The sequence below is a fragment of the Silurus meridionalis genome, chromosome 15 (assembly GCF_014805685.1).
Source record: "Silurus meridionalis isolate SWU-2019-XX chromosome 15, ASM1480568v1, whole genome shotgun sequence".
Classification (NCBI taxonomy): domain Eukaryota; kingdom Metazoa; phylum Chordata; class Actinopteri; order Siluriformes; family Siluridae; genus Silurus; species Silurus meridionalis.
In genome coordinates, this window is record NC_060898.1 from 15,265,598 (window position 1) to 15,292,190 (window position 26,593).

Consider the following 26,593-nt stretch of genomic DNA (forward strand, 5'->3'; position numbering starts at 1 on the left):
CAGTTTCTAAAACCATCAAACGCTATGATGAAACAGGCTCTCATGAAGATCGTCCCAGGAAAGGAACATCAAGGGCTACCTCTGCTGCAGAGGATAAATTCATTAGAATTACCACCATCAGAAACTAGTGATTTTTAGTGATGCTTCTTCGGGTTCAAGTTACAGACATACAAGAAAAACATGCAGGATATTTAAAAATGAAGGAAAAGTGAAGAAACAGATTAATATGGAAAAATTGTTCTATTTTACATTTTGAAATAATGAAATCAGTTAGGTGAATTTACAGACTACATTTACACATGGACTAGTCACTTTTTGTTTCTTTCAGATTTAATGGCCACCCGCTGATTACAGACATGCTGGAATTTAGCCTCAGGTGAATGAACATAAAGTGGGTTCTAAGAGAATGATAAGGCTGCAGTAAATGTAAACAGTGACTTGAGAACCAAAAAAATATAAACATGGTGAATGGGATGGGTCCCAAAAGAAACAGCTGAGAGCAGCCCTCTTGGAAAAATTCTAACACATGCTCTAAGTGAAGCACAGGGTAATACCTGGTCTAGGTGTCGGTCCTTCATTAGCTCATACTCGTTCTGGAGTGTGTGCTGGAGCAGGGTCCATATGATGACCTCGAGCTCGGGATGAGAGGTCAGAAGTTGAGAGAAAAGCATTTTCAGTCGAAGGTAGGCCATTCTGTATACTATTTAAAAAAAAGAAAAACAAAGAACGTCACCAATTAGGATTATGTTTCAAGCCTAACAAACTGCCCATGTGCCACAACTGAGTGGAAATTTACACTCAATGCAAATGATGCACTCATGGGTACATGGCGGAAACAATTTAAGTGTTGTTCCCAGCAATTATCGCTAGATCCGTTATCTAAAAGATAAGAGATGGTGTACATTTTTTATAGAAGAGGCTGAGGGAGTTGGAGCGATGCTGTCTGGTGCCTGGGGCAGGGGGATGTGATGGGGGCAGGGCTGGTATGTCTGCCTCTGCTACTGCTGCTGCTGCTGCTGCTGCTGCTGGTGGTGGTGGTGGTGGTGCAACTCGACGACTCGGACGCACAGGAGACAGATATCTGTCAGAAAGAAACAGGATGAGAAGATACAGATACCCTTGGAATTATTATTTTTTTTTCCCTTGAAGAAAATATTTCCTGCATTTCCCCATTTCCAGTAATGACCCTCCACCGAAAGTACGTTTTTGTACAGTGTATAGCCAAAAGTTTGTAGATATCTAATCATTACTCACATATGCGTCAAAAATCCAACGACATCTTCTCAGCATTTACACTAGATTTTGGGGTGTGGCGTTGGAGGTCCTGTCAACCAACCTTTTCAAACCATTTCTTTTTTGGGTGCTCACTTTGCCAAACTGGACCAGATTTTTTTTTAAAAGACAAGAATTCTTAAACTAATAGAAACTAGTGAGTGTGACTATAAGAATTTGAAGGCATCACAGTTTGGTCATTTCCTTTCTCCAACACACTAATCCCAGAAATCAATCTGTTTATGAGATCTGAATCAAAGCGATTAAATAACCAAACTATGTGGAACACTGGATTGCTCTAGTGCTCCCAGACCCTCATCACTATCACAGGCAGGAAATGTTTTTTTAGTTTTAGCTTAATCCAATTAAAAAAAAAAAAACAGGAAGCATAAAATCAACATACAAAAGAAGCCCAGGGGCAAACTATAAGACTGCAGCGTCAAGCTTTCTTCTTTTGTTCTTTCAGTATTCAGATCTGCTTTTACAGGTGTATTTGACAAATATAACTATTTTGGGGAAAATGGTTAAAACACTTTATATAAATATATAATAAAAAAAAATTAAAGAATGGGGCAAAAGGTGAATTAAGTATTTAAAAAAAAAAAAAAAAAAAAAAAACATGCATATCACACAGGCAAGTGCATTAAATGGTCGGGGGGGGGGTGTATACACCATAATATCCGGACTATAAAGCGCACCCACTGAATATTTAAAATATTTTTATTTTGAACATAAATGAGCCACACCTGTCTATAAAATAATCTAATCTAATTTGTCTACACTAATATACTTTACACAGGCTTTAACGAAAGACACGTTACACATGGTGTAACGGGTGAAATATGTTGCGCTTCCTTTAAGAGCAGAGCGGTATTTTGGGAATAGCCTGGCACTGCGTTTTTCCGGTATTACTGCTTGTGTTCAAGACCGAGGAATATGTCCTTATTATTTTCTGATGCTGATTTCTACGTTTCTTTGACTAACCCGCAACGCTGTTGCCAAGAATAATAAAAAAGCACAAGGTTTGGAAACCTGCCTGTGCTTATATGATTTCTGTTGCAACTGGAGTTAGCAAACTCTCCCTTCACCCAGACTCAACGCGTTACAACGACTTGTATCTAAACAGTAGCCTACCAAGAAAGTCATTGTTCACTGTCTTCCTCCTTCCTTTTACAATTATTTCCCACGATGCTGTGCAGCTCAGAACACAGGTGAGGTTTTTTTTTTCGCTTCCGTTCGGAAATTTCATTGGTCTAATGTTATGGGGTTCAGTTTTTGGCTTAAAGTTTGTGAAACCGGGAAAAAACCCAGGAAAAATTCATAAATAAGCCGCTTCGTTGTTTAAGCCGCGGGGATCAAAACGTAGGAAAAAAGTAGCGGCTTATAGTCCGAAAAATACAGTAAATGAACATGTAAACGAGTCTAAATCCTGACCAGAATCTCACATTATTACTGAGGTATCACTTGCTGAACTCTGGAGCGTGCTGGACAGGTAACACAGAAGACAGAATGAAGCAGGTGCAGAATGAAGAAGAGAGGAATGAAGTGAAAACAGTGAGGGGGCGAGAAGATTCAGGTCAAAGAAAACGACAGAAAGTTTCCAAAGTTCGGAATCATTTCAAAATAAAAACAAAATAAAACACCGTACAGTGCGGTTCCTGTTTTTAAAGTCATTTAAAATAGATTATTATATTTTATTTTATATACAGTACGTTCAAAAAGTCCCGGGGCAGTGGCCGCGTAGAGCAGGTGGTGGAGCACTTTTTTTAAAGCTGGCGATAAACAGATTTTGTTCGTGGAAAATTTCAACGGATTTTCCCGGAGACGAGAAAATTACATTGCGAAACTGTGCGAGATTTAACAAATAAATGCATGAGTGAGAACAAGTTTCATTAAACGAATAGTTTTCCATAACCTACTGTGGTCACTGCAGAGGGACTTTTTGAACGCAATTGCATTTGTATTTTGATGTAATACAGCTATTAAATGCACTAAATGGGTTTAGTTTTCAGCGATATTCTTGTGTGCAATTTCAGCAATAAATGATTTCTAAAAATAAAAAACAAATTACTTGTCCATTTGTCTAATTTTCTCCTTCTTATTTAGCATTGCTCTTTAATAAAGAAAAGGTATTTCTTATCTCATTACTCGATGAATCGTTAGAATAATCATTAGAATGCTCAATTACTAAAATAATCGATAGCAGCAGCCCTAATACTGAACCCCAGTGTTTTTTAAGCGACAGGCTCCTGAGTGCCTGATGGTCTCGGCTACCCCAGGAAATGCGTTCTGGAAAAACCAGCTGAGCAAATCTCACTTCTGTATCTGTATCCTTTTTTTTTTTTTATTTATGTCCCCAACTTTCTCTTGTGGTAAACCAGCATCAGACTTGAAAGACTGCCCAATTTGGTACAAACAGTCAACGTACAGATCAGCTGCCGTGTGGTTGTGCTGTAGTGGCTGGTTCAGGGTGGCAGGAGGTTCCGCTTGCTCTCCAGAACCGTCCTCACGCGACAGCCTCAGCAGCTCAAACAGGAGAGAACCCTAAAAGACAAACAAATATTTATTATTATTATTTTTTTATTTTTTTTATTTACTCCTTGTACATCATATGGACATGTGAATTAGCAATACACACTTAGTAATCAATAAGTTTGGAGATTTTTTAGTTTGTGTTACACAGACCCAAGCAGTCTGCTTTCTGTTCCTTAAAATGCATCTCTATGAGATTAGAGCTGTATGGTCTTTGATAGTTGTGGTGTATGTTCGAACAGTGACCTTTTTTTTTTTTCAAGTAAAGTAATTGTGTAATGATCTGCATTTGACTGCGATACTACAGTAACCTTTGCTTTGTGTTTTTTTGTATACCCCTAGAATTGTGCAAGTTTTATATACAAGTTTAATAATACGTGTACGAGTACGTGTACCGTTTCACCCCTGGCTGGTTCTGAATTATACAACAGTGTTCAAACTACCATGACCAAAGACCTTTGTACAAATTCTTCGTCATAAATTTTGTCCTCGTCGGTTTTCTAAATCGTTGCTCAACAGTGTGATACTGTAATAGTTTTTAAATCAGTTGCCACTCAAACTACACTACGATTAATATAACTGCATAATATAATTAAGCGACATCAGTGCAAAAGCAAACCGCCTCAGATTAAACAATTAAAACAATGTACCATACATGAAAGGAAATGTATTCCTCATAAGTGAGTGTGATTTCCCCCGAAAGCTATTCAAAAGTTTATAATCATTTTTGCTTTATAGTTCAGCACAAATCTGGAAGCTACCACAGGGTGGAAACCAGTCACAACTGACATCATGGTTATGCATCAAGATAAGCAAATCTTAGTCATTTAGTTCCCACCAACACGATAAAAAAAAAACTGGGACTCACCAACAATTTCCGTCATATCAGTGACGTGCCAATGTGAAACCACACTGTACTGTCAATTACATTTACCTCTTTTGAAATATATATTCACAATGTAGAATTATCAAAGTATACCAATTTCTTCAGGCAATAAATAAAAAAACACAATACAAAAAAACCCCAAATATTTTGCTTACTACTAACTGATATGGCAATAAAGAAAATGTTATAATTTGACTCATTTTCTACCAAATGATAATGGTGTTGACACTAATTTCCAATGAGTTTGTGTGCAATGTTAGGCAACCTAGCCCTGCTTGTTACATTAGGAACAGCTTTTCATTTCTCGCTTTTTCTCACGACAAACCTATAACAATCTCATCGAGTAAGGATAATTACTGTGAACTGAAAAGGGTACTGAAACTCAGAGGCACAGGAAGAAACTGAGCTTAACGTGTAATGTGCAAAAGCTCCTCCCTCCCTTTCGCTGTCGATCAGCGCTCATTCCTCATTGCTTTATTGGCGAACAGCATGAACAGCAGCAAGGTGCCTCCTTCCGTGGCAGAGCAACGGGTGGGAAGCTGAAGGAACATGATAAGATGTCAAAATAAACCCGATTTATTGGATAACTGAATGGATTAAGAAGAGGAAGGCAAACAAGAGAAGGCAGCTGGATATTTATCTCAATGAAGAATCTCCAAATAGGAAAAGCAGAAAGATGAGTTTCAAAACAGTGGATTGAACAGCGCTGGGTGTGATTTCCTGCTGACTGAACCACAAAAGAGGTGGAGGGGGGATATTTCTAAATAATCCTAGATGCAAAGTGTCTTGTGAATGTGAGGTTGAGCACGAGTACAAGCCCAGAAGCCCACGTGCAGGATCACACCATCAAAACCGCTGTAAGAACAAATTTTTCTTCTTTTTTCCTTTTTTTTTTAAAAACATCCCGCTGAGCAATGCTACATATCCAAATCTCCAATCAGGACTGCGACATCTGATATGCAAAATCCTACAGAGATTTTTTACAAAATCCAATAAAACCTCTATGCGTACTACTTAACTGATCACTGAACTGATGATGCAAATCAATACTACTGAAGGGAACTGTTCTGTTCAGGATAACTTTAAATACATGCTATTCAGCTCAGCATTCAGCATTGTTTTCATCGTCGGACTGCTTTTCAACATCGTGGCTTTGTACATCTTCACTTGTTCGCTGAAACAAAGAACGAGACCACCACCTACATGCTTAATCTTGTAGTGTGCGACACACTTTTCGTCCTCAGCCTGCCGTTTCGGATCAGCTACTTTCTCAACGGGAGCTGGAGTTTCGGAAAGACGCTCTGCAAAATCTCCGTGTCGCTGTTTTACATGAACATGTACGGCAGCATTATGTTCCTGACCTGCATCAGTGCTGACCGCTTCCTGGCTATTGTTTACCCGTTCGCCTCCAGGTCACTGAGGACCAAAAGAAACGCGAAAATCGCCTGCTGCACGGTCTGGCTGCTCGTGCTCTCGGTCAGCTTGTCGGCTGGGTTCCAGCTGGAAACGTCCAGCACTAGAAACAACAGCTCCTGCTTTGATAAATTCAGCAAAGATCAGTGGCAATCCAAACTATCCAGTGTGGTGCTGCTCATCGAGACGGTGGGCTTCTTGATCCCGTTGCTTATCAACCTTTTCTGCTCCGGGATGATCTTGAGGACGCTGAGAAAACCGGACGCTATTAAAAACCAAGGGCAGCTCAACAAAGCCAAGATCTTGCGCATGATTGTTGTGCACTTGCTCGTCTTCTGCTTTTGCTTCGTCCCATACAACGTCAATCTAGTGTTTTACACGCTCGTTCGCACCAAAATCATCGATAACTGTGCTGTGGAGACTGTAGTCAAGACCGTCTACCCCATTACATTATGTATTGCTGTGACAAACTGCTGCTTTGACCCAGTTATTTATTACTTCACCTCAGAAACCATACAGAACTGCATTAAGCGCAAGTCGCATTCTCTAAAGAGCAGCAGGGTGCACTGCGAAGGAATAAACGACGAGCCACCTGTGAGCACGGCGCGGTTTCTGATAGCCAAGTTAATATTTAACGAATCTACAGTATGAGGAAACAAAGACGCGGAGAACAACATGTTCCAGTGTGCACTCGAAATTGTATAAGAAAGTTTATTTATTACTTGTGTATGGACGGCAAATTTGTTCTTTCCCCCTATGATAACATGAGCATCTTTATACTTTTCAAAATGCAATACAAGGTGGTTTTACAATCGGTTCCCAGGCTTTTATCCATTTATCCAAAATGTTGTGTAATTAAGCCAATTATAACCTGCTTACAACAAACTCACAATGCATATTTATAAAAATACAAACATTGTTGCTCACACATGCATACATGTATAGTTAATAGTATATATTTAATCTTTTTTTTTTTTTTTTATCTTGAATGCATATCCTTAACAAATGTTTTTTTTTTATATATATATAATTGCATTGCCGTACACCTTTTACGACACTTTTTGAACCCTAAGACTGCAAAATAAAGCATAGGATTATTTTAATCCGACTATTTAAATACTAAGCTAGTAACTTAACTGTGTACAATAACAGTAGCGACACGCTCGCACCCGGGCCAATAGCGATACAAATTGAGTGATGATTATATATGACTTAATAATTATGGGTTGTGATCAGCACATCTATATCTAAAATTAAACATTCACAGACCTCCACATCATGAGGAACCACAGGCCTTAACTAACAATAACTATGTGTTCAGAGTTAAAATAATTTATATAAAATCTTGGTTCAGCTTCTGTTTTTAATCTTTAAGTGGCCATGGTTTACATCGACAAAGCATTTGACATGAATTTTGAACACGGCACATGCTATAGTAGCATCCATCAAGTGACGAGATGCATTAGACGGCAAGTGAATGGTCACTTATTGCAATTAAGGTGTTAAAAAATAAAAAATAAACATTAAAGAGTAAAGATTTCAGTGACCCTGACACAGGTGAAATGGTTGTGATGGCTAAACAACTGGGTCAGAACATCAAAATGGAGGCGTTTAGTGGTTAAGGCTCTGGGTTACTGATCAGAAGGTCAAGGGTTCAAGCCTTGGTATCATCAAGCTGCCACTCTTGGGGTCCTTGAGCAAGGCCCTTAATCCTCTGTGCTCCAGGGACACCGCATCATAGCTGACCCTGTGCTCCGACTCCAGCTTCCGAACATTGCCGCGATATGTGTAGAAAGTATTCCACTATAAATAAAACATCTTTACCTTTCAAACTGCAGATGCGTGTGGGATGCTGCCAGTGTTTAGTCCCTACCAAAACTAGATTTAGCATTACGTGTGTGCATTTTAGGAGGACCTTTTCATGAAATCGAAGTCTTTTTATTACATGGCGGTCCATGCATTCCTGGAATGTGCAGGTTCTTAAATTGTTCTGTACCTTTCAAATCACAGAGAAATGGGTTCCAGCCCTTTTGCTGTTCAAACACATTTGCATGGAGCAGGAGAGCAGGCAAAAGTGTTTCTAAGGCCTATTTGATCTATTCTATTTTTTCCCTGCAAAAGTGGCAAGATTTTTCCTTGATATCTGGCATCTAGTTTTACTGCAGAAATAGAGACTGCTAAGTATATGCATTCGACAGAGGGAATCTTATCCTGATGTTAAAATGTGATGATTGTACATGTTATAAATTTCATGCTCAGGTTCACTGCTAAAGTATCCTGTTAAACATAGATGATATGTAAGGATTTATCAATGCACATCAGCAAATCTCCAACAGATGGTCTTGCATGTTTACACTCGAGCACACACACACACACACTTACGTATGAGGGCTTGCTCAGGTATAAAACCTCCTTCACCAGACAATGAAAGAGTTCATTCCCGATGAGCCAACCTTCACACTCAGCAACATATCCCACGCTCGCAATGGACCAAAGCAACGCAAACCAGTAAGTCGATTTACTGCATATTTACTCTACAACCAATTTCTCGAAAGTGTTTGCTTATAAACCTTTCCTCTGCTATGGTGTATAATTGGTCCATACTTGGGACATAAAATATGAGCTGTGCAAACAATGTGTCACCAAAGCTCATCTTCAGTTCATTATTTCAGAACTGGCCAAGTGAGCAAACACAGGGAATATTTGAAAAGGCAACTCTCAGTAAACGTTGCCTTGCCAAAAGTCGCAACACTGATGTTATTAAGTCAAACGTTTTACATGCAAGCTGTTTAAAAAAATAATAATTTCCTGTCGGGTAGCAAGTAGGTCAGAAAGGAAAAGAGGCTCAATCTGAGCCTGGGTTTGGAATAGTTTTATTTTTGAGACTGGAAATGTTTACATATGTATACATGTACTTTACAAATCTTTTAATTAGGATGGATTTTAATATGATTATAATTATATATATATTGCCAACTAAAGTTATGTTTCAATTGTATTATTATGTTTTTAAATACGCATTTATTAAGGACCGTTTTGAATAAAGTGCTTCACTTGAGAACAAAATTGTAGAGCTTAGTTGTTTATCAACCACTGGGTACTGATGTCAGCTGGTTATGAATGTTTCTAGATCAGTACTAAAAAAACAAAAAAAATGGTGGCGTGTCATTAGTAGCGCAAACCCCCAATTTCACTTGTGGTTTTTTTTTTTATATACTCGTGTTTGAAAATGTAGTTGGGTTTTGACAGCTTGAGTTTTTTATACTCTGATGCATACTGGCTGTTTTGCATTGTACATTTAATAGTGTACATCTTTACACTTTTCTTCCTCACAATTCTCCTAAGCTAAGATTTTTTCTGGGTACAATAAAAGAAGTAACCTTGAGACAACTGTGCTTCCATCTGGCAACGTAAGATTGCCGCAAGTAAATGCAGAATGTTTTTGGTAAAAATCTAATTAACAAATCAGCTTGTGTATGGAAGTACCTATTTAATAATCTTTTAGTAAAAAGATGGTATGGACATGTGTTCTTCAGCCACAAGATTTTATTTATAAAGCACATTGTGTTATACCGCATCTAAAGATGTCCTATACAATTGCGTGCCACCTGCTTTGTGGTAACAGTTTGAAGAAGAACCACATATGGCAGGAAAAGACAGATGCCCCGATACTTTTGTTCATATAGTGTTTATATCTGTATAATTGCAACCAGAAAACTTTCACAGGTGCTGTGATGGTGACAAACCACCAATGGCTAATACTTTGCAAAACTGCAAGCTATTAAATGCATCACTGCCACCACTATATTATAATACAATCTATAAAAAGAAACTCAGCATGAGAAGGTGACTCAGTAGGTGCTGCCAGGAAATGGTGGACACAGACAAGCAGCTGCACCAGAAATAAAGCATTTCCTCATTTGCCCTCATTAAGCTTAATGAATAAACGGAAAAGGAAGCACTGCAGTAGTGACACACCCAATAAATACAAATACAATCACAGATAAGTGTGCAAATGTCACTAACTGCTTTGTACTGTGCAAATATTAAATCGCAATTGTTTGCCTATGAAAATGTTGAGTTGATATTTCAAGTTAAAAAAAATGTTGGCTTAGACTTTGGCAGCTTAGAGGTATTGAACTTATAGCCCTTGAGCAAAGCCTTTAACTGTTCAGTTGTCAATGCCACTGTTGCTCTTCCACAGACAGGTTCAGCCGTGGAACAAAGTCCACTGGTTCTGAGTGATGCATCTAAAGTGGGAGAATAGTACTACAGGAGCTCATCATGGATCTGATGAACAACACAGCTGCCATTCAGACACCATTCAACTGTACTGTGGACATCAGATACCGCTTTACCTACTTCCAGATCTCCTACAGCGTCATCTTCATATGTGGTGTGGCCAGCAACAGCATGGCACTCTGGCGTGTTTGGCTCATGCCATGGACTCTCACTAGCACTGCAGTCTACATGGCCAACTTGGCAGTTGTTGATTTCTTCTTCCTTCTTTCCCTTCCACTGCGTATCTATTACTACAACAACAGGTCACACAGCATGACTTGGGCTCCTGGAAGCGTTTTCTGCCAGCTGACCTTCGCCCTCAAGTACATCAGCATGTATGGCGGTATCTTCTTCCTGGCGTGCATAGGGCTTGACCGCTACATTGCGGTGACGCGTCCTGTGTTGCGGCGACCGAAACAAGTGCATAATGCCTATGTGCTCAGTACGACAATGTGGCTAATGGTACTAGCGCTGAGCTTTGCACTTCCATTCATGCATTCTTCAGCCTCGGACAGTCGAAACACGTGTCTGCTCGACCCATCTCTGGGGCACCATCAAACCTTCATCCTGGCAGCTTTGGGCTTGGTGTCAGCCGCATTCATGCTGCCTGCACTGGTTCTGCTTTTCAGCTACTGCAGAGTGTTGCGTGTGCTCGGCAGGATGCCTCACCGTGGGAAAAGTCGCCACCGACGCACTCTCTCACTCATCTACTGTGTGCTAGGCATCTTTCTACTTTGCTTCACTCCTTACCACTCTAACCTGCTTTGTTACACACTCACCCATGTGGGTGTTGTGCCAAGCTGTGGTCTGGCCAAATTTGCGAGCGCTCTGCACCCAGTCATGCTCTCCCTGGCCAGTGCCAATTGCTGTCTTAACCCACTTGTCTACTACTGCTCCAGCAGCCAGGTGCACAAAAATCCAGCCAAGCAACCAGGTTCTAGCTTTAATTTTAGAAGGAAACAACTGAGAGGAAAGATTTTACCATAAATCAATCCAACACAGAACAATTAAGCTTCAGCAGAATTGTTCAATGCATATTACTTGCATGACACAACCGCCTACCAGCAGGGTGTCTGACTTACCAATGCATATCATCATGTCTGCTGCAGTAAGCTGAACCACAAATGTTCAATAACTAAGTAAAAGGAAACTCCATCCTAAATTTATAACAAACCACCACCCATAAAAAAAAAAAAAACCCCAGATAAGTAGCATATAAGAATGAAATCATATACAGTGGAACCTCGATACTCGCTTGATATGTACACTACTGTTTCTCTCCTCCTTTCTGTATAAGACTGAACAGTCATTCAAGCTAACCAAAAGACTCGTGACAGCAGGGTAAACACAATAAACTTTACAGTTAGATTAGTGCCAGTTTTCTTAGGCTGACATCTGCATTATATTTTATGACGGTAAATATTCCTTTAAATTAGTACCAACCCTCCCTTCTATCATCTAATGTCAACTTTCACATTATTTCCACTTGGTGCTTTATGTTATTTATTTTTTTTTACGAGTCATGTCAGCATGCCGGATGCATCGGTTGATAGGAAAACTCACCGATTTCCAGGCAATGCTCTCCATGATCTGCTGCTCACAGCGGCCCAGGTGTTCGACCATTTCGTGCTTCAGAGTGGGCTCGGCCTTGATGAAGCTTTCGATCACTTTGTAGAAGTCAAAGGCGTGAAGCTGGAAGACATCCAAGATCCAGGGGAAGCACAGGTTCATTTCGGGAGATTCGCTGCCTCCGTTCTTCAGGGAATAACCTGAAGGACAGTAACTGGCAGTTAAACTTAAAAATATCCAGCACTTCAGCAAACATTTAGTATTTCCTTATCTGTAATCATCAAAATGTATGATTGCAAAAACTAAACATACTATATAAGGTTGGAAAAAAAAACACCACCACATGATATGAACAAATACTTGTCGTTCAAATAAATGTGAAATTTGAACATTCTAGATTTATCGAAAGGGCAAATAAACAAAGCACCCCCAATGTGAGTTAGGTATGGATTGAAACATTGAAACAACTCTATATAAACACACTGTTATCGATCCCATGTTTTAATTCTTGTTTGTTTATATATATTATATTTGCAGAAAAGTTGTTCAAAAAGCACCTAAAGTATGTATTAAGTGTATTTCGACTGTATTAATCTAAACCTTCTGTCCAACCAAACGATGATGGTATTAAGATAATTAAAACTGACTGGAGTTATCCAGAGATAAACCAGTTATCCAGTGATAAGAGCAAGGAACCTTTATATTAGCTGGTTATAAGACAAATAACAAATAACTGGTTCCTATAATCTTACCAACATAAGTTGCCAGGACAACTTCCAGTGCACAGGCAAGGAGTGAGGAGTGGAACGCATCGTTGTTCAGAAGTGTACTGTCGAGGAAAAAAATCATGTGTATTACATTAAAAAGCCTTGATACCAATTCATCATTTTAATGATTCTTTGAAAAAAATAATCAGTATTGACGCTTACCTGAAATTTTGAACGGAGAGTCTTTTCTCTTCCTAAAAAACAATATCGAAGCCATTAGAATATTAAAGTCACAGGAGTTGCACCAATTTGACACAAAATCCCTTTACACTCACCGACTTAAGCATCGACTCCATGACTTTGTAGTAAAGTTGGACACCTAAAGTAAATCGCTGCAAAACACAAACAAAGTAAGTTTGCCTTTCAGATGAACTTCTGAAAAGAGTGACCGAGGTTTTGCTTTATTACCTTTTTGCCCAAGCCTTCACAGCGCTGACCAACAGCTTGAGCAAATTTCTGGCAGAATAGCTGAGTGAGCCGGTCCACACGCTTCGTGATGTCTTCTGAAGGGTCCACAGTGCAGTTCTTTTAAAATAAACAGTAAAGAACATAAAAAAAAACCCTTATAATATGAGAATAGGAGAAACTGCATTTTATTCGACTTGAAGTACCTTTTCAAATGAAGAACAGAACACATATATACATATACACACATAAATATATATATATATATATATATACACACACACACACACACACACACACACACACACACACACACACACACATATATATATATATATATATATATGCATAGAAACAAGGTATAAGGTATAAGGTTTATATCCATCATACAGCATTATATGGTGCATAAGGTTTAGTGATGCATCTCACCAGACTCATGTAATGTTTTGTCTGTGTTGGATGAATCCAAAATAACTCACAATGTGAACATACACAGCAGAAAGAAACAATAGAAGTATTGTGCAGTTAACGGCATCACTATTAGTAACCAACATTTAAAAAGGAAGAGAACACTTCCATTTTCACACACTATCCATTTTACTGTGTGCCCAGTGATGTACAATAATTTTAATATTTAGTGCTTAAAAACTAATTTTTCAAAATGAAATGAAAGTTACATTTAGGCAAAAAGAGCGGGTCCTTCCTTTGTACTTCCTGTATTTGCATTTTTGCAATATGTAATCCTATTCTGATTGTGGTGTGTGTATTTGTAAAATCCCCAATGTAAATTAGGCTCATTTTAGCACTGTGTATTATAAGCAGATGCTGGAGTTTCCTGTAGAATTTATGACGTTTATTCCAAGATTGCTATAATAATAAGAAAGAAATGACATCATGAATCTAGATGTGAAAGAAAATGTTCATCAGTCAAATGAATAAAAAAAAAAAAAAGAATCCCTTGACCTCTGCCTTTTAGCAAATCTAACAATACTGTCTGCCTTCACAGCACCAGGTCACAGGGCTATATGCTGGGTTTTTTTTGTTTGTTTTACTTTACAGCTACAATGCAAAGAAAAAAGCAAAGCTGAAAAAAACCTTTGTAACAAATTAAAAAAAAAAGTGTGTACATAAAAACAATTTGGCCAAAAATGGTTTTACAGATTTTTAAGGAAGTAGATATTTTTTTTGTTTTGTTCTGTTCTGTTCAGAAGCGTACCTTGAAGTAACCCATGAGAATAACTGAAGGGCGGTCACTGACTGATGTAAGCTCAACCCTCAGCTGCTGGATTGAATGCATTGTAGCTCTAGAAGACAAAAAAAGAAATGTCTGTTACAGCGATGATCAGGCAGAAACATCCTGTTATGATCTACAGTGCAGTTCATAACCCAAAAGTAGGTCACACGCATGTAAGTGCAAGTGGTCGCATTGTAAATGTTAGCCAATACTTACATTTGTATATGTTTCTGATTATAACCAGGGGGGGGTTATAAACATCTCATTCCACATTTACTTCCTATTTGATGTTATAATAATTTCCACTCTTCAGGGAAGATTACAAAATCTTCTAGATTTTAGAGTGTGCATGAGGAGATTTGTGCTCATTCAGCCACAGGGGTGTTAATGTGATGTAGGTGAGGTGAGAAGGTGCAGGTGTGACTGGGGTGCAGTCAACGTTCCAATTCATCCCAAACATGTTCAAAAGGGTTGAGGTCAGATCTCTATAGCAGGCCACTCAAGATCTTCCACTCCAACCCATGTAAACCATATCTTCAAGGAGCTGGCTATTTGCACAGAGGCATGGCCATGCTGGAACAGGTTCGAGTCTCAGAGTAAATTGAGTAAAAATTCAACGCCACCACATCTAAAGAAAATAAAACTGTGGACCTCAGTCTCTGTGGTAACAGTTTAGAGAGGAACCAGTGTGTTCTCTAAAAGTTCACAGGAAACCAACTAAATCTACAGCATGTAAAAAAAAAAAAAAAAAAGGCCTATATGCATGTTCTTGATAAACATGCTGTGTGTGTGATGCATCAGTACTGAGTTTTGTGCAAGGCTGTGTGTGCATCCATGACTACTTCTACTAACATTTAACGTTTTCTATGTAGGGATTGAATATTTAGTACCACATTTTAAATGCTAATTTAGAAAGTTTTTCAATACAATCGTGCGTTTCGGATTTTAAAATGAACTCATTAAACCACAATATTATCCCACTTATATTAAAGTCGAGAAAAAAAAAATTTGATAGAAGCAAACAGACTTTGTTTGCTAGGTTATTAGCAGATCAAACACAAGAAGAGATTTAGCCTTCTGAGATGCCAGGCTTTTAAATTATTTCCCAGTTGCAAATTAGATCCATGAAAATGCATAAATCGGTGAATTTTGCTTTTAGATATAATGGGAAAATGGGCAAAACCACCTTACACATGCAAAAAAAAAGAAAAAAAAGAAAAAGATCACTGTAGCGCACAGCTCAAGTGGCTAATTGACTTAAAAAAGTCAATTATTATTATTAAAAACAATAGAAAGTAATTCAGTGTTAAGTTTTTATTATTAATAACAATTACAATAGAAACTCTCAACAGAAATCATATATAAAATGATCAAGCTAAGCAAATATTAGAGCTTTTGGTACATGTGAGCATCGTGATGTTTTCCATGACGATACTGCATCGCTCCTCAAAAACGCAATATCGCTGACGGCAATATGTTTTGTTTATTTGTGGTTTGTTTCTCAGGTGGGAATGCGTTCAAAAAGAATTTAAAAGATCAGGAAGGACATGTGCTGTTCATGGATGCACATTGTGGCCGATTGCACACGCTACCACACGTATAACCAGATGAAGCTTGATTTGTGATTTAAAGAACACTGCCATATATATGCCTGAGTGTGAAGGACATGCCCATCTTTCCTTGCCGGACTGTATTCTCGACCTTTATAGAAGAAATAATAGTCTCTTACTCTATTTTCTTGCCTCCCTAGGATTGTAGCGTTTAGATGTAAACCACTAGTTGGCGCTCAGATCATGCATCTACTACTAGTAGCCTAATTTTAACTGTAACTCTAATAATAGAGCACACTCATCATTAATCCCATTTCATATTAGTTTCCTTTAACGACTATGTGTATATGTTAATAAAAAATAAAAAATAAAAAAATAAAAATAATAATAATTGTTCAGTACAATGATACCAATTGTTTTGGTGTATTGCAATACACCTGATGGCACAAGAGGAAGACTGGCACTGGTTTCATGGTATGGGTAGTTTTAAGGGGTTAGGGTTAGCAGTGTCATTTTGGATGCAAATGCAGATCCCTTTGTGCACTGGTTAAATCAATTTGCTGAGGTTTGCATATGGTGGTGTGTTCTTAATGACAGATTTCCTCAAATTAAATCCGATTCTTAACAATAAGAAATAGCCCGATACCATATCATATCGCAACCCCTGCATCGTGCTGCATATCGTTTCGCCGGATTCTTGCCAATACACAGCCCTACTTTTGTGTTGCTCTAAAGTCTAAGTTTCTCCAAACTATATAAAATACATTTAGGGGAAAAAATAAGTTCTTATTTTAAATTAGTCACTCATCAATTCCAGGAAAACAAACAAAATCTTCATATCTAGGAAAAAGTTAATGACTGTTAGATGAAATGCTTCATCATTAACTATTATTCCTATATTATTATTATTATTGTTATTATTATTATTATATAATGTATTATATTTACAATATTTATTACACAATTACTCATTATGAAACCCATATCTGGATGCGGTCTGCATGACAGCATTACTTACATATCTGGGTTAGTGTGCATCCTACCTGATTGGGGTCTGTGGTGGAATAGAGACATTCTCCTCTCCAGACGGATTCTTTCTGGGAGTCATTTCTACTTTTGTACTACAAGAGGAAAAAAGTGCCATACACAGTTAACCGCAAACGTACAAGTGAACAAATTTCAAATTCGGCAGCAAAAATTATTACTGTGCAGTACATACAATTCTGCTTTGACAGGGCTGAGAGTCTCGTCATCAGTTAAGAACAGTCGTGCGTCAAAGTCCTTGCTTTTATGGTAGAGCGCTTCATAACTTTTGGATAGAGTTTCCACCTATAAAGAGAAAACAAGCGTTGTTTTTAAACACTGTGCCAATATACTTGAAAAGCAAAAGAAGGCTTTTATGTTAAATTAGATTTTGCTGGACCTCCAAACAATATTCCCAAACCTTGTAAAAGCGCAAAGTCTATTTAATCAGGTGATGTAACCAAATAAACAATAAGAGATTTGTTGACCTTAAAGTTTCAATCATCAGAAGTAACCAGCCAGAAGCTCAGCTTCAAGCTAATATTTACTTCTGTTTGCTGCACATCGTAGGCCTTTAAATGTATTCATTATAGAGGGACACAGAAGCAGAAGGCAGGCTGGATGCTGTACAAAAGCATGTTTACTCTATAAAATCGCAAGAGAAAAACGAATCCTTAGCACGTTTTAGACTTTATAAAAGTTGAGGAAGTTTTCCATGAAAGCGACTGAATTGGAAAGACAGACAAAAATATTCTCAAGTAACGCATCAAAACTTTGACAGAAACTGAAATTCTGGATACATGATATAGCATAAATGGCATTTTTATACAACATACAATTTGTTGTAAAAAAAAAAAAAAAAAAAGCAATCAATGATGTGGCCTGTTGTGAGGTGGGGTTAAATGAGATAAATGAGGATGATGTGAAGATGAAGGTGATGAGAATGTTTTGCCTTCGCTGTAGATATGGAGATGACTTGACCTGACTGTACGCACTCACCGATAAAATACCAAGTCACATGACATTAGTACACTTCCCAAAACATAAGACCCATTGTTTTAAATCATATTACTATGCTGTAACAGTGTCAGTTAAACACAATTTCAATATTCTCATATTCGCTCAATAACTTTTTTTTCTCACTGGCGCCTCCAGTGCTTGATAGAAGAAAGTGCAGAAAGAAATATCAAACAAAAGTAATTACACAAACCACTATTTCGGAAATCAAATGATATCTGAAGCAGGTTAAAACTTACAGCTGGAAGTTCCTGTGATCCTGACAAGCCCATGGAGTCCAGGAAGGCACAGAAACTACTTTGGTAGATGTTTTTCACCTGTAAATACAAGAGGCAGAGTGATGAATTGCTTTTGGCATTATTCCAGTTTTTTTTTATTATATTTTAATAAATTATAATATATTTTAATGGGGATGCACTGAAATGAAAATTCTTGGCTGAAACTGAAAACCGAAAAAGAGGAAAGCAAGGCCGAAAACCGAAAACCGAAAGAAATTATGCCAATTATTGTTACCATTGCATTTATGGTTTCAAAGAATAAATCAATTACAAATTATGAAAATATTTATTTATAGCACATTGCAACAATGCACAGGATAAAATACATTAAAATTAAAACAAATGTTTAACTTAAATGCACTCATGTGTACATTAAATAATAATGTACAGGCCCTCTGGCATGCTGAAAGGTTGTAAAATTAAATATGTTCTTTCATAAAAACAAAGTGCATTCAGAACAAGTGCAACTGCTTCAAGATACAACAATATTTTTACTGTAGGCCTACAACATAATAGTGTATCAAAACAAAGACATAACCCATATGTTAACTGTAGAACTTCAACAACAAATGCACCAAGAATTGCAGATGTGCAAAGTGGATAATAAATATTTAAATACTAGACAAACCCATTCTACTTTTTGAGGTAAAGTGGCAGGTTTTTCTTGATGAAGAGTAGATTCTCTGCTTTATCACAGTGAAGTCTGTTCCTCTTCTCATCGAGAACATGGGCTGCTGCACTGAACTGTCTCTTGCTGTCAGTGCTTGTGCACAGAGCAGACAAGTACTTGCGTGCCAACTTTGCCAGGTCAGGAAAGCGCCTTGACTCCATCACTGGGAAACTTCCTTGCCTTTTCAAAAACGTCCGCCACAGATGGAGTGCGCGTGCTCGGAGGGGTTTTGCTTTTCTGTGCCGTGTTCCTCTCATATTTAGCATAGCGATCGGGATGTTTGGATTTCAGGTGATAAATTAAACCCGCCGTGGAGAAAGTCTTTGCAGACTCACCCCCTCTTGAAATTGCAGGCGCGGTTTCTGTTTGCGTCATCACAACAAACTGTTCGGTCGCGTTGTTTCGGTGATCAAAGTCTTTCACCGAAGAAAATTTTTGGTGGCCGAATATTCAGTGCATCCATATTATATATATATATATATATATATATATATATATATATATATATATATATATATATATATATGTTCAGACATTACAAGCTTCACTGCCATGCAACACACCTTGTATAACAAACCAGAAAAAGTAGCAGTGATGATGAAATTTGCCATGTGCAAATGCAGAATGAACGCAAGTATTCGTTAGCAGTTTTTTTTTTTACCTTTCCACACTCATTATTGTGAAGGACTACAAATGGATGTTTAGTATTAGATCTTTTAAGTTATACAAATGCTTTAATTAACAATAGCTATAATAATAATAATAATAATAATAAATAAATATATATATATGAATGTGAGAGAGAGAGAGAGAGAGAGAGAGAGAGAGAGAGAGAGAGAGAGAAATGAAAAATGTTAGGCAGATATCTGTATACCACCACTCAAACCCAAGGCACTGGCAAATTGATGACACTTTGTTGAGGGAGCAAACAAGTTATGCTCAAGGAAATGCTCATCTTTTTCCCTTAGTCTGTTAACACCCTGTTTAAAGTAGCAATGTCCTATTTCTGGGTTTATCTATAAATCGTGTCCATTATCTGCAACTTCTCATCACAAACAGGAAACATACAAATAATCTGAGAAAGTGTAATATCCGGGAAAACCAGAAAAAACCTCTCCACACTCTCTGATAAGGCTCTGATTATACTAGCGGTCTGCGCAGGTAAACAGATAAACAAGGTCGGCAGATGTGTGCAAAATTTTCTAACCTCATCTACGCTGCAGTCGCTCTCCTTACACAGCGTCTCCAGCAACTGCACGTCCATCTCATTAGGACGGGGTTTGGCTTTGTTCCGCCTGGAGGTCCGGGTCGGAGGACTTCGTGTCGACTCTGATCGGGACGAGAGAAGAGCAGGTGATTCGGGTCAAATACTGAAATTTTATAAAAACCTCGGGTCAACAGTGCAAAGTAATGGAGAGTTTGTTAGAGAAGTGAAGAAAAAAATGCGGGCAGGGTGGACAGGGTGGAGAAGAGTGACAGGAGTGATTTGTGATAGAAGAGTATCTGCAAGAATGAAAGTGAAAGTTTATAGGACTGTGGTGAGACCTGCGATGTTGTATGGTTTAGATACAGTGGCATTGAGTAAAAGACAGGAGGTGGAGCTGGAGGTAGCAGAGCTGAAGATGTTGAGATTTTCTTTGGGAGTGACGACGATGGACAGAATTAGAAACTAGTTTATTAGAGAGACAGAGCATGTAGGATGTTTCAGAGACAAGGTAAGGGAGGTGAGATTGAGATGGTTTGGACATGTGCAGAGGAGGGACATGGCGTATATCGGTAGAAGAATGCTGAGGATGGAGCCATCAGGAAGGAGGAAAAGAGAAAGACCAAGGAGGAGGTTTATGGATGTGGTGAGGGAAGGCATGCAGGTAGTTAGAAAGAGACAGATGTAGAGGACAGGGTGGTGTGGAAACTGATGATCCTCTGTGGCGACCCTCAAGGGGGAGCAGCGGAAAGAAAAAGATGATTTTCTGTAACACAGATTCAAGTATATTTTGCTTACTGTAGAGAGGTTGGAGTAGGGAGGACGAGCAGTGCTTGATGTAAAACTCCAGAGCACACAGAAGTAACTGGAAGGCTATCACCAGATCATCTTCCATCTGCAGAACACTTCCTGTTCAATTACAAATGTGAAGATATGCACTGTAAGACTGCTGGTTATTCTTGAAAAAATAGCCATAATGTACAAAAAATATGTATGAAAGGCAAATATGAATAATGTGGATCATACTACTATTACTACTGATGCTGCTAGTAGTAATACTTAAAAATAATATTCTAGTAAAAAAGTGTAGTCAAAAAGATAAAATGTTCGAATAACATGATATACATTTGCAAATATATGATACAGTATATACAGTAGTCATGTTCTACTGATAAATGTGAAGAGTATGAAGACAGTGTTAGTCTCTAATACACATACACAGTATCTCACAAAAGTAAGTACACCCCTCACATTACAGTAACCATTTTAGTAGATCTTCTCAAGGGACAATACAATAGACATGAGATGGATATACTTTAGAGTATTTCTTCCTCTGAAAATAACTCAAAATACAGCCATTGTCAAAATAGCTGGCAACATGGAAGTGTGTACACCCTACGTGAACATGTCAAAACTGTGTCCAAAATGTAAATATTTTCTGTGAGCACAATTGTTATGTAGCACTGCCTCAATCCTCCTGGGCATGGAATTCACCAGAGCTGCACAGGTTGTTGCTGGGATCCTCTTCCAATCCTCCCTAATGAAGTCACGGAACTGCTGGATGTTAGACACATGGCGTTTCTCTACTTTTCACTTGAGGATCCCCACATCTGCTCAACAGGGTTCAGGTCTTGATACATACTTGGCCACTTAATCACCTTCGCCTTCACCTTCTTCAGCAAAGCATCTTGTCATCTTGGTGGTGTGTTTGGGGTCATTATTATGTTGGAAAACTGACGTTTGGAATCAATGTTTCCCCTCAATGAATCGCAGCTCCAAAGTACCAGCAGCACTCATGCAGCCCAAGACCATGATGCTATCATCACCATGCTTGACTGTAAGCAAGACACAATTTTCTTGGTGCTTCTCACCAGGGCATTGCCACACATACTTGACACCATCTGAGCCAAACAAGTTTATCTTAGTCTCCTCAGACCACAGGACATCGTTCCAGTAATTCATGCTCTTGGACAAGTTGTCTTCAGCAAACTGTTTGCGAGGTTTCTTGTGAGCCAGATTCAGAAGAGGCTTCCTTCTGGGACGACGGCCACGCAGACTGCATTGTTGCAGTGTGTGGCGTGTGGTCTGAGCACTGACGAGTGGATCTTCTGCTTCTGCAAACTCTAAAGCATTGCTACAGCATTTGTGTCTGTTTTTTGAAGCGGCTTCTGCACATGACGCAGAGCATGAGGACTGAACTTCTTTGATGGACACTTGTGAGGCCTGTTCCGAGTGAAACCTGTCTTGGAAAACCTCTGTATGACCCTCTGTACTGTAACTTAGTTTCATGGTGTTACCGATCATCTTATAGCCTCTTGTGGAAAGCAACATTTCTAATTCTCAAATCCTCAGAGTTCTTTGCCATTAGGTGCCATGTTAAACATCTGGTGGTCAGTATGAGAGAATTGTACTCAAAGCACCACATTTTAACTGCTCTAATACAAGATACACAAATTAGTATGGTCCTGACAAGCGGACAAAAACATGAACATAAATAGAACATGTGGCTTTGCCTGGTTATATGACGTACAGCTGTTATCACTTTACATTTGTTGCCAGCTATTTTGACAATATGGCTGTGTGTTGAGTTATTTTCAGAGGACAGTAAATCTGTACTGTAAAGCTGCACACTGACTACTAGTTTAATTTCTATAGTATTGTCTCTTAAAAAGATCTGAAATGTGAGGGGTGTCCTCACTTTTGTGAGATACTGTATGTGTGAAAGATAGAGATCTAGATATATGATAAATATGATTTTAACCCTACCTTTAGCCAAAAGGAATAAGATCCAGCTACAGTGCAAAAGCTCCTGCCTCCTGAGTAAAAAGAGAAAACAATTACTGACAGGTCCAGTGGCGTACAAACTTTTAATCATGCAAATGGATTCGAGATGTTACTTACTTCCCTTCATCAGGCACACTATAGATTTTTGCACATGTTCTGGAAAAGAATCACAGAGTAAAGATGTTTATATTGCTCCAACTCATCAGCTGGCTTCATACAACATAAAACTCCAAACTGTAGCTTGCCAATAATTAGTATATACAGTTAAACCATACTGCTTTTCATGTGAGTATAAAACAAAATACAAATCTATAAAATCCTTCAGAAAGAGAAAAAGAAGGAAATATGATGAGACAATATAAATAATTTCTTCTCTCTTTATAGGGTTCTGTTTCTGTTCATACTTCCATTCCCTTTATGCTAGAACTATTATTATAATGACCTGTAATATACACTTTGAACCCAACATGTCATTTTTAATGCAATTCTAATCACGTTTAAATTTAAGTTTTATGTCCTATGTCTAACAGATCACTAAAATATTCTCACGCGTGTATTGATGCACGCTGACACTTAAACGTTCTCTGTTAAAAATTACATCATGCAGGTGCTGAAGAAGGGTAAAAAAAAAAAAAAAAAAGAAAGAAAGAAATTCTGATAATCAATTAGATTTCAGGCCAATAAAAGGGAAAGAAGGGAAAAAACAGGTTTCTGGTGCAATCATGCTTATGTAAGTAACTCTAGACTTAGACTAAGAATTACTAAAACCAGAATCTGCATGTTCGGTGTCGATTCTACGCCCTGCTTTCCTCTCTAAAAGGCCAGACTGGAATGTGAATTAAGTAAGTAAGATGCAGACTTCTTGAAAAATAATCCTTTGTATGCTGTATGCATACATTTCCATCAGCATCATAAAAGATACCTCATGTTTCGACTACAGGTGGTGGATATATACAAACAATAAGAACCATACTTTCATAACAATAGATCGTCTAAATGCCACTTAAAATCTACACAATCCAGAAGCTCCTGATCACAATTAATGATTATTTTCTACCAAAAGCATGAGGAAAAAAAAGTTTGGAAAAAAAAATATATAAAAAATGTCTTACTTCACAAATCTCTGATAGAGAGCCAGCGACACCTCGTATTTCTTCTCGAGCCTCGTTACGGCAGAGTTCACTTTAGGGCTTATTGTGTCCAGGCTTTCATCCAGCTTTCGCACCAGGGTGAGAAACTGCTTTATACTGCAAAAGAACAGCAGGAATAAGGTTAATGAAGGCAGAAATCCAAGCATGAAACTCCACATTATGCATGACCTCTAGCCCTAATATGTATTTGCTACTTTCAGTGACCTAAAGACTAATCAGAACAGCACTTCAGAACAGTTCCCTCATAGAAACTAAATGGGTGGAGATTAAAGGGTGTTAGACGGTAGGAGCTTTTGGCATTTAAAGATGGCGCCGTGGGTGGCAGCCTCGGCACGACTTTCTCTAGTGGTAAAAAAACACTTTCACCAGTTTTTACAAACCCGGAAAGTTTTTTGGGAGATCTTAGTTAGAGGAGCAGCTGCGCTCTTTGGAACATGGAGGAGACGACGGTGGGGGAAGCGTGCAGATGCGCTGAAGCTACGACATCAGGGATTTACAACTGCGCTCCCATCGATGGTTCACAGCCAAACTTAAACGACTTCGACATGCCAAGGAGGATGTCTACACAAAAGGTGGAGACAAAGCCCTGTATAAGCAGGCCAGGAACGTACTGACAAAGAGATCAGAATACCCAAAAGAAGTTCCTCTAAAAAGCTGAAAGGCAAGTTTTCAGCTAATGATCTGGCATCAGTGTGGAAAGGCCTGCAAGATATCACAAACTACAGGAGACCACCCCTCCCTGCTGAAGCAAACAAAGACCTGGCATACGACCACAACACATTCTACTGCAGGTTTGAGAACAAGATCTTCACACCCCTCATCCAACCCAGCCCAATGTCTGCCCCATCACACCCCTGGGAACCCCTCTAACAACTGCTCCATGCACTCAAGTTGCGCTCAAGATTTGTAAAGATGATGTGAATCGGCTCTTCTAGAGACAGAAAGCAAAAAAAAAGCACCTGGTCCAGACGGTGTCTTCCCCTCTGTCTCAAATTGTTGACCACCTGGCTAATATCTTTAACAGATCACTGGAGCTGTGTAAAGCCCCCTCCTGTTTTAAACTCTCCAGCACCACCCTGGTCCCTAAGAAATCCTCTACCACAGGACTGAATGACTATAGGCCGGTTGCTCTGAAATCTGTCGTCTTGAAGACCTTTGAGCAGCTGGTATGGCCACCTAAGGAATGTAACAGAACAGCTGCTGGATCCCCTCTACAGTTTCCTACCGAGCAAACAGATCAGTGGATAATGCAGTCAACATGGGGCAGCACTACATTCTGCAAAACCTTGACTGCTCAGGGACATATGGCCGGATTCTGTTTGTTGACTTCTGTTCGGCTTTTAACCCTCTCAAGGCAGGCGTTGCTGATTTGCAACAGTTAAAAACTAACTACCTTATTACTCCAGATACATATTTTATGAGGTTTTTTTACTCAGAAGTACCACTGCAGGACTTGGTTGTCCATTAGCAACAAACAGTTTCCCACTTGCTGACCAGGTGGCAGTGTAGTCTCCCTTCCAACATGTCTGTTTCCATGGGTTCCCTGAAACTGATTTTCTTGGCATCAATTTCGTGTAAGTATCACTATCAACCTCCATTAATTTGAAACTAAAACTGCATCAGAAGAATCATAAGTGTATATAGACACAGTAAATGCCAATTAGTAGATTTTATCTCTTCTGGATTTTTCCCCTGGTGCAGCTCTATTTCAACGTAGCAGATTTGCAACGTGTGGCCAGATAGGTACCACTGGATATCACATGCTTTATCTACTAGTTTGCCTATATTTTGAGCAACAGTTTATACTAGGGTTATTTTCCTATCACCAGTGTTTACGTATTACTTTGAGGTGTCACTGAGGGTATATCATATGGAAAATTTAATAATTTGGAGTGAAGTTACAAACAATCAGAGGCAGATTTGATCAAAAGCAATGGCACAATACCATGTTCATTTGACTGTGCAGTGAGGAAAACTGATGTAGCCTAAATTCCATGGCACTTTTATTAGTACAGATCATTGTGTCAAAGCATTTTTTGGCAAACTACCTTACAGAATACTCTCTATGCAGGATTTGCAGTGTGTTATGGCAGGCAGACGAAAGTTTTACTCAGCCAGGAAGTCATTGAGTACATTTGCCTTCCTGATGGTGCTTTATCTGACACAGAATCGATTCCAGACGATAAAATTGCTGATCCAGATTTTGAGGAATCTCCTGAAGCATACGAGTCTGACTCCAGCTTTGATGATGATAAGCCACTGGCAGCAATACCAAAAGCTAATCTCAACCACCTTGATGTTGAAATTCATAACATACATGCAGACAGTGACACTGAGGTCCCAGATGACAATGAACCTCAGCCAGGCCCAGCTCCAGTCAACAAAGAGTTTTCTTGGAGGCAGAGGAAACCCCCAGCAGCTGACATAGACTCTTCATTCCGAGGACCTGCATTCTCACCTCCCCCAGACGAAATACCAAGTCCAAAGTGGTATTTTGATCAGTTCATGGACAAATCTGTGTTTGAACATATTTCTAACCAATCTAACTTGTATGCAG

The 26,593-nt window shown here is 38.7% G+C and overlaps 3 protein-coding genes across 3 annotated transcripts in view; 2 read left to right on the top strand and 1 right to left on the bottom strand.

Annotated features, from left to right (window-relative positions):
• rb1 (retinoblastoma 1) overlaps window positions 1–26,593 on the bottom strand; it is a 39,616-nt gene that overhangs the window by 6,327 nt on the left and 6,696 nt on the right. Inside the window, exons 4-20 of the mRNA XM_046867648.1 lie at window positions 23,998–24,132; window positions 23,003–23,041; window positions 22,868–22,917; window positions 20,900–21,010; window positions 20,105–20,226; window positions 18,189–18,266; window positions 17,129–17,238; window positions 16,953–17,030; window positions 14,342–14,429; window positions 13,129–13,245; window positions 12,996–13,052; window positions 12,883–12,914; window positions 12,706–12,782; window positions 11,948–12,153; window positions 3,701–3,816; window positions 903–1,081; window positions 555–700 (exon numbers count right to left, since the gene is read on the bottom strand). Of these exons, the coding sequence (XP_046723604.1) occupies window positions 555–700; window positions 903–1,081; window positions 3,701–3,816; window positions 11,948–12,153; window positions 12,706–12,782; window positions 12,883–12,914; window positions 12,996–13,052; window positions 13,129–13,245; window positions 14,342–14,429; window positions 16,953–17,030; window positions 17,129–17,238; window positions 18,189–18,266; window positions 20,105–20,226; window positions 20,900–21,010; window positions 22,868–22,917; window positions 23,003–23,041; window positions 23,998–24,132 (1,741 nt within the window). The remainder of the gene's footprint in view (window positions 1–554; window positions 701–902; window positions 1,082–3,700; window positions 3,817–11,947; window positions 12,154–12,705; window positions 12,783–12,882; window positions 12,915–12,995; window positions 13,053–13,128; window positions 13,246–14,341; window positions 14,430–16,952; window positions 17,031–17,128; window positions 17,239–18,188; window positions 18,267–20,104; window positions 20,227–20,899; window positions 21,011–22,867; window positions 22,918–23,002; window positions 23,042–23,997; window positions 24,133–26,593) is intronic.
• On the top strand, window positions 4,751–9,347 carry lpar6b (lysophosphatidic acid receptor 6b). The gene is given in 2 exon segments (XM_046867650.1): window positions 4,751–5,868; window positions 5,871–9,347. Coding segments are annotated over 2 exon segments (1,029 nt in total). The 5' UTR covers window positions 4,751–5,723; the 3' UTR covers window positions 6,755–9,347.
• On the top strand, window positions 8,534–11,934 carry LOC124397829 (lysophosphatidic acid receptor 6-like). The gene is made up of 2 exons (XM_046867651.1): window positions 8,534–8,611; window positions 10,308–11,934. Exon 2 carries the CDS (start codon window positions 10,388–10,390, stop codon window positions 11,369–11,371), a length of 984 nt encoding a protein of 327 aa, XP_046723607.1. The 5' UTR covers window positions 8,534–8,611; window positions 10,308–10,387; the 3' UTR covers window positions 11,372–11,934.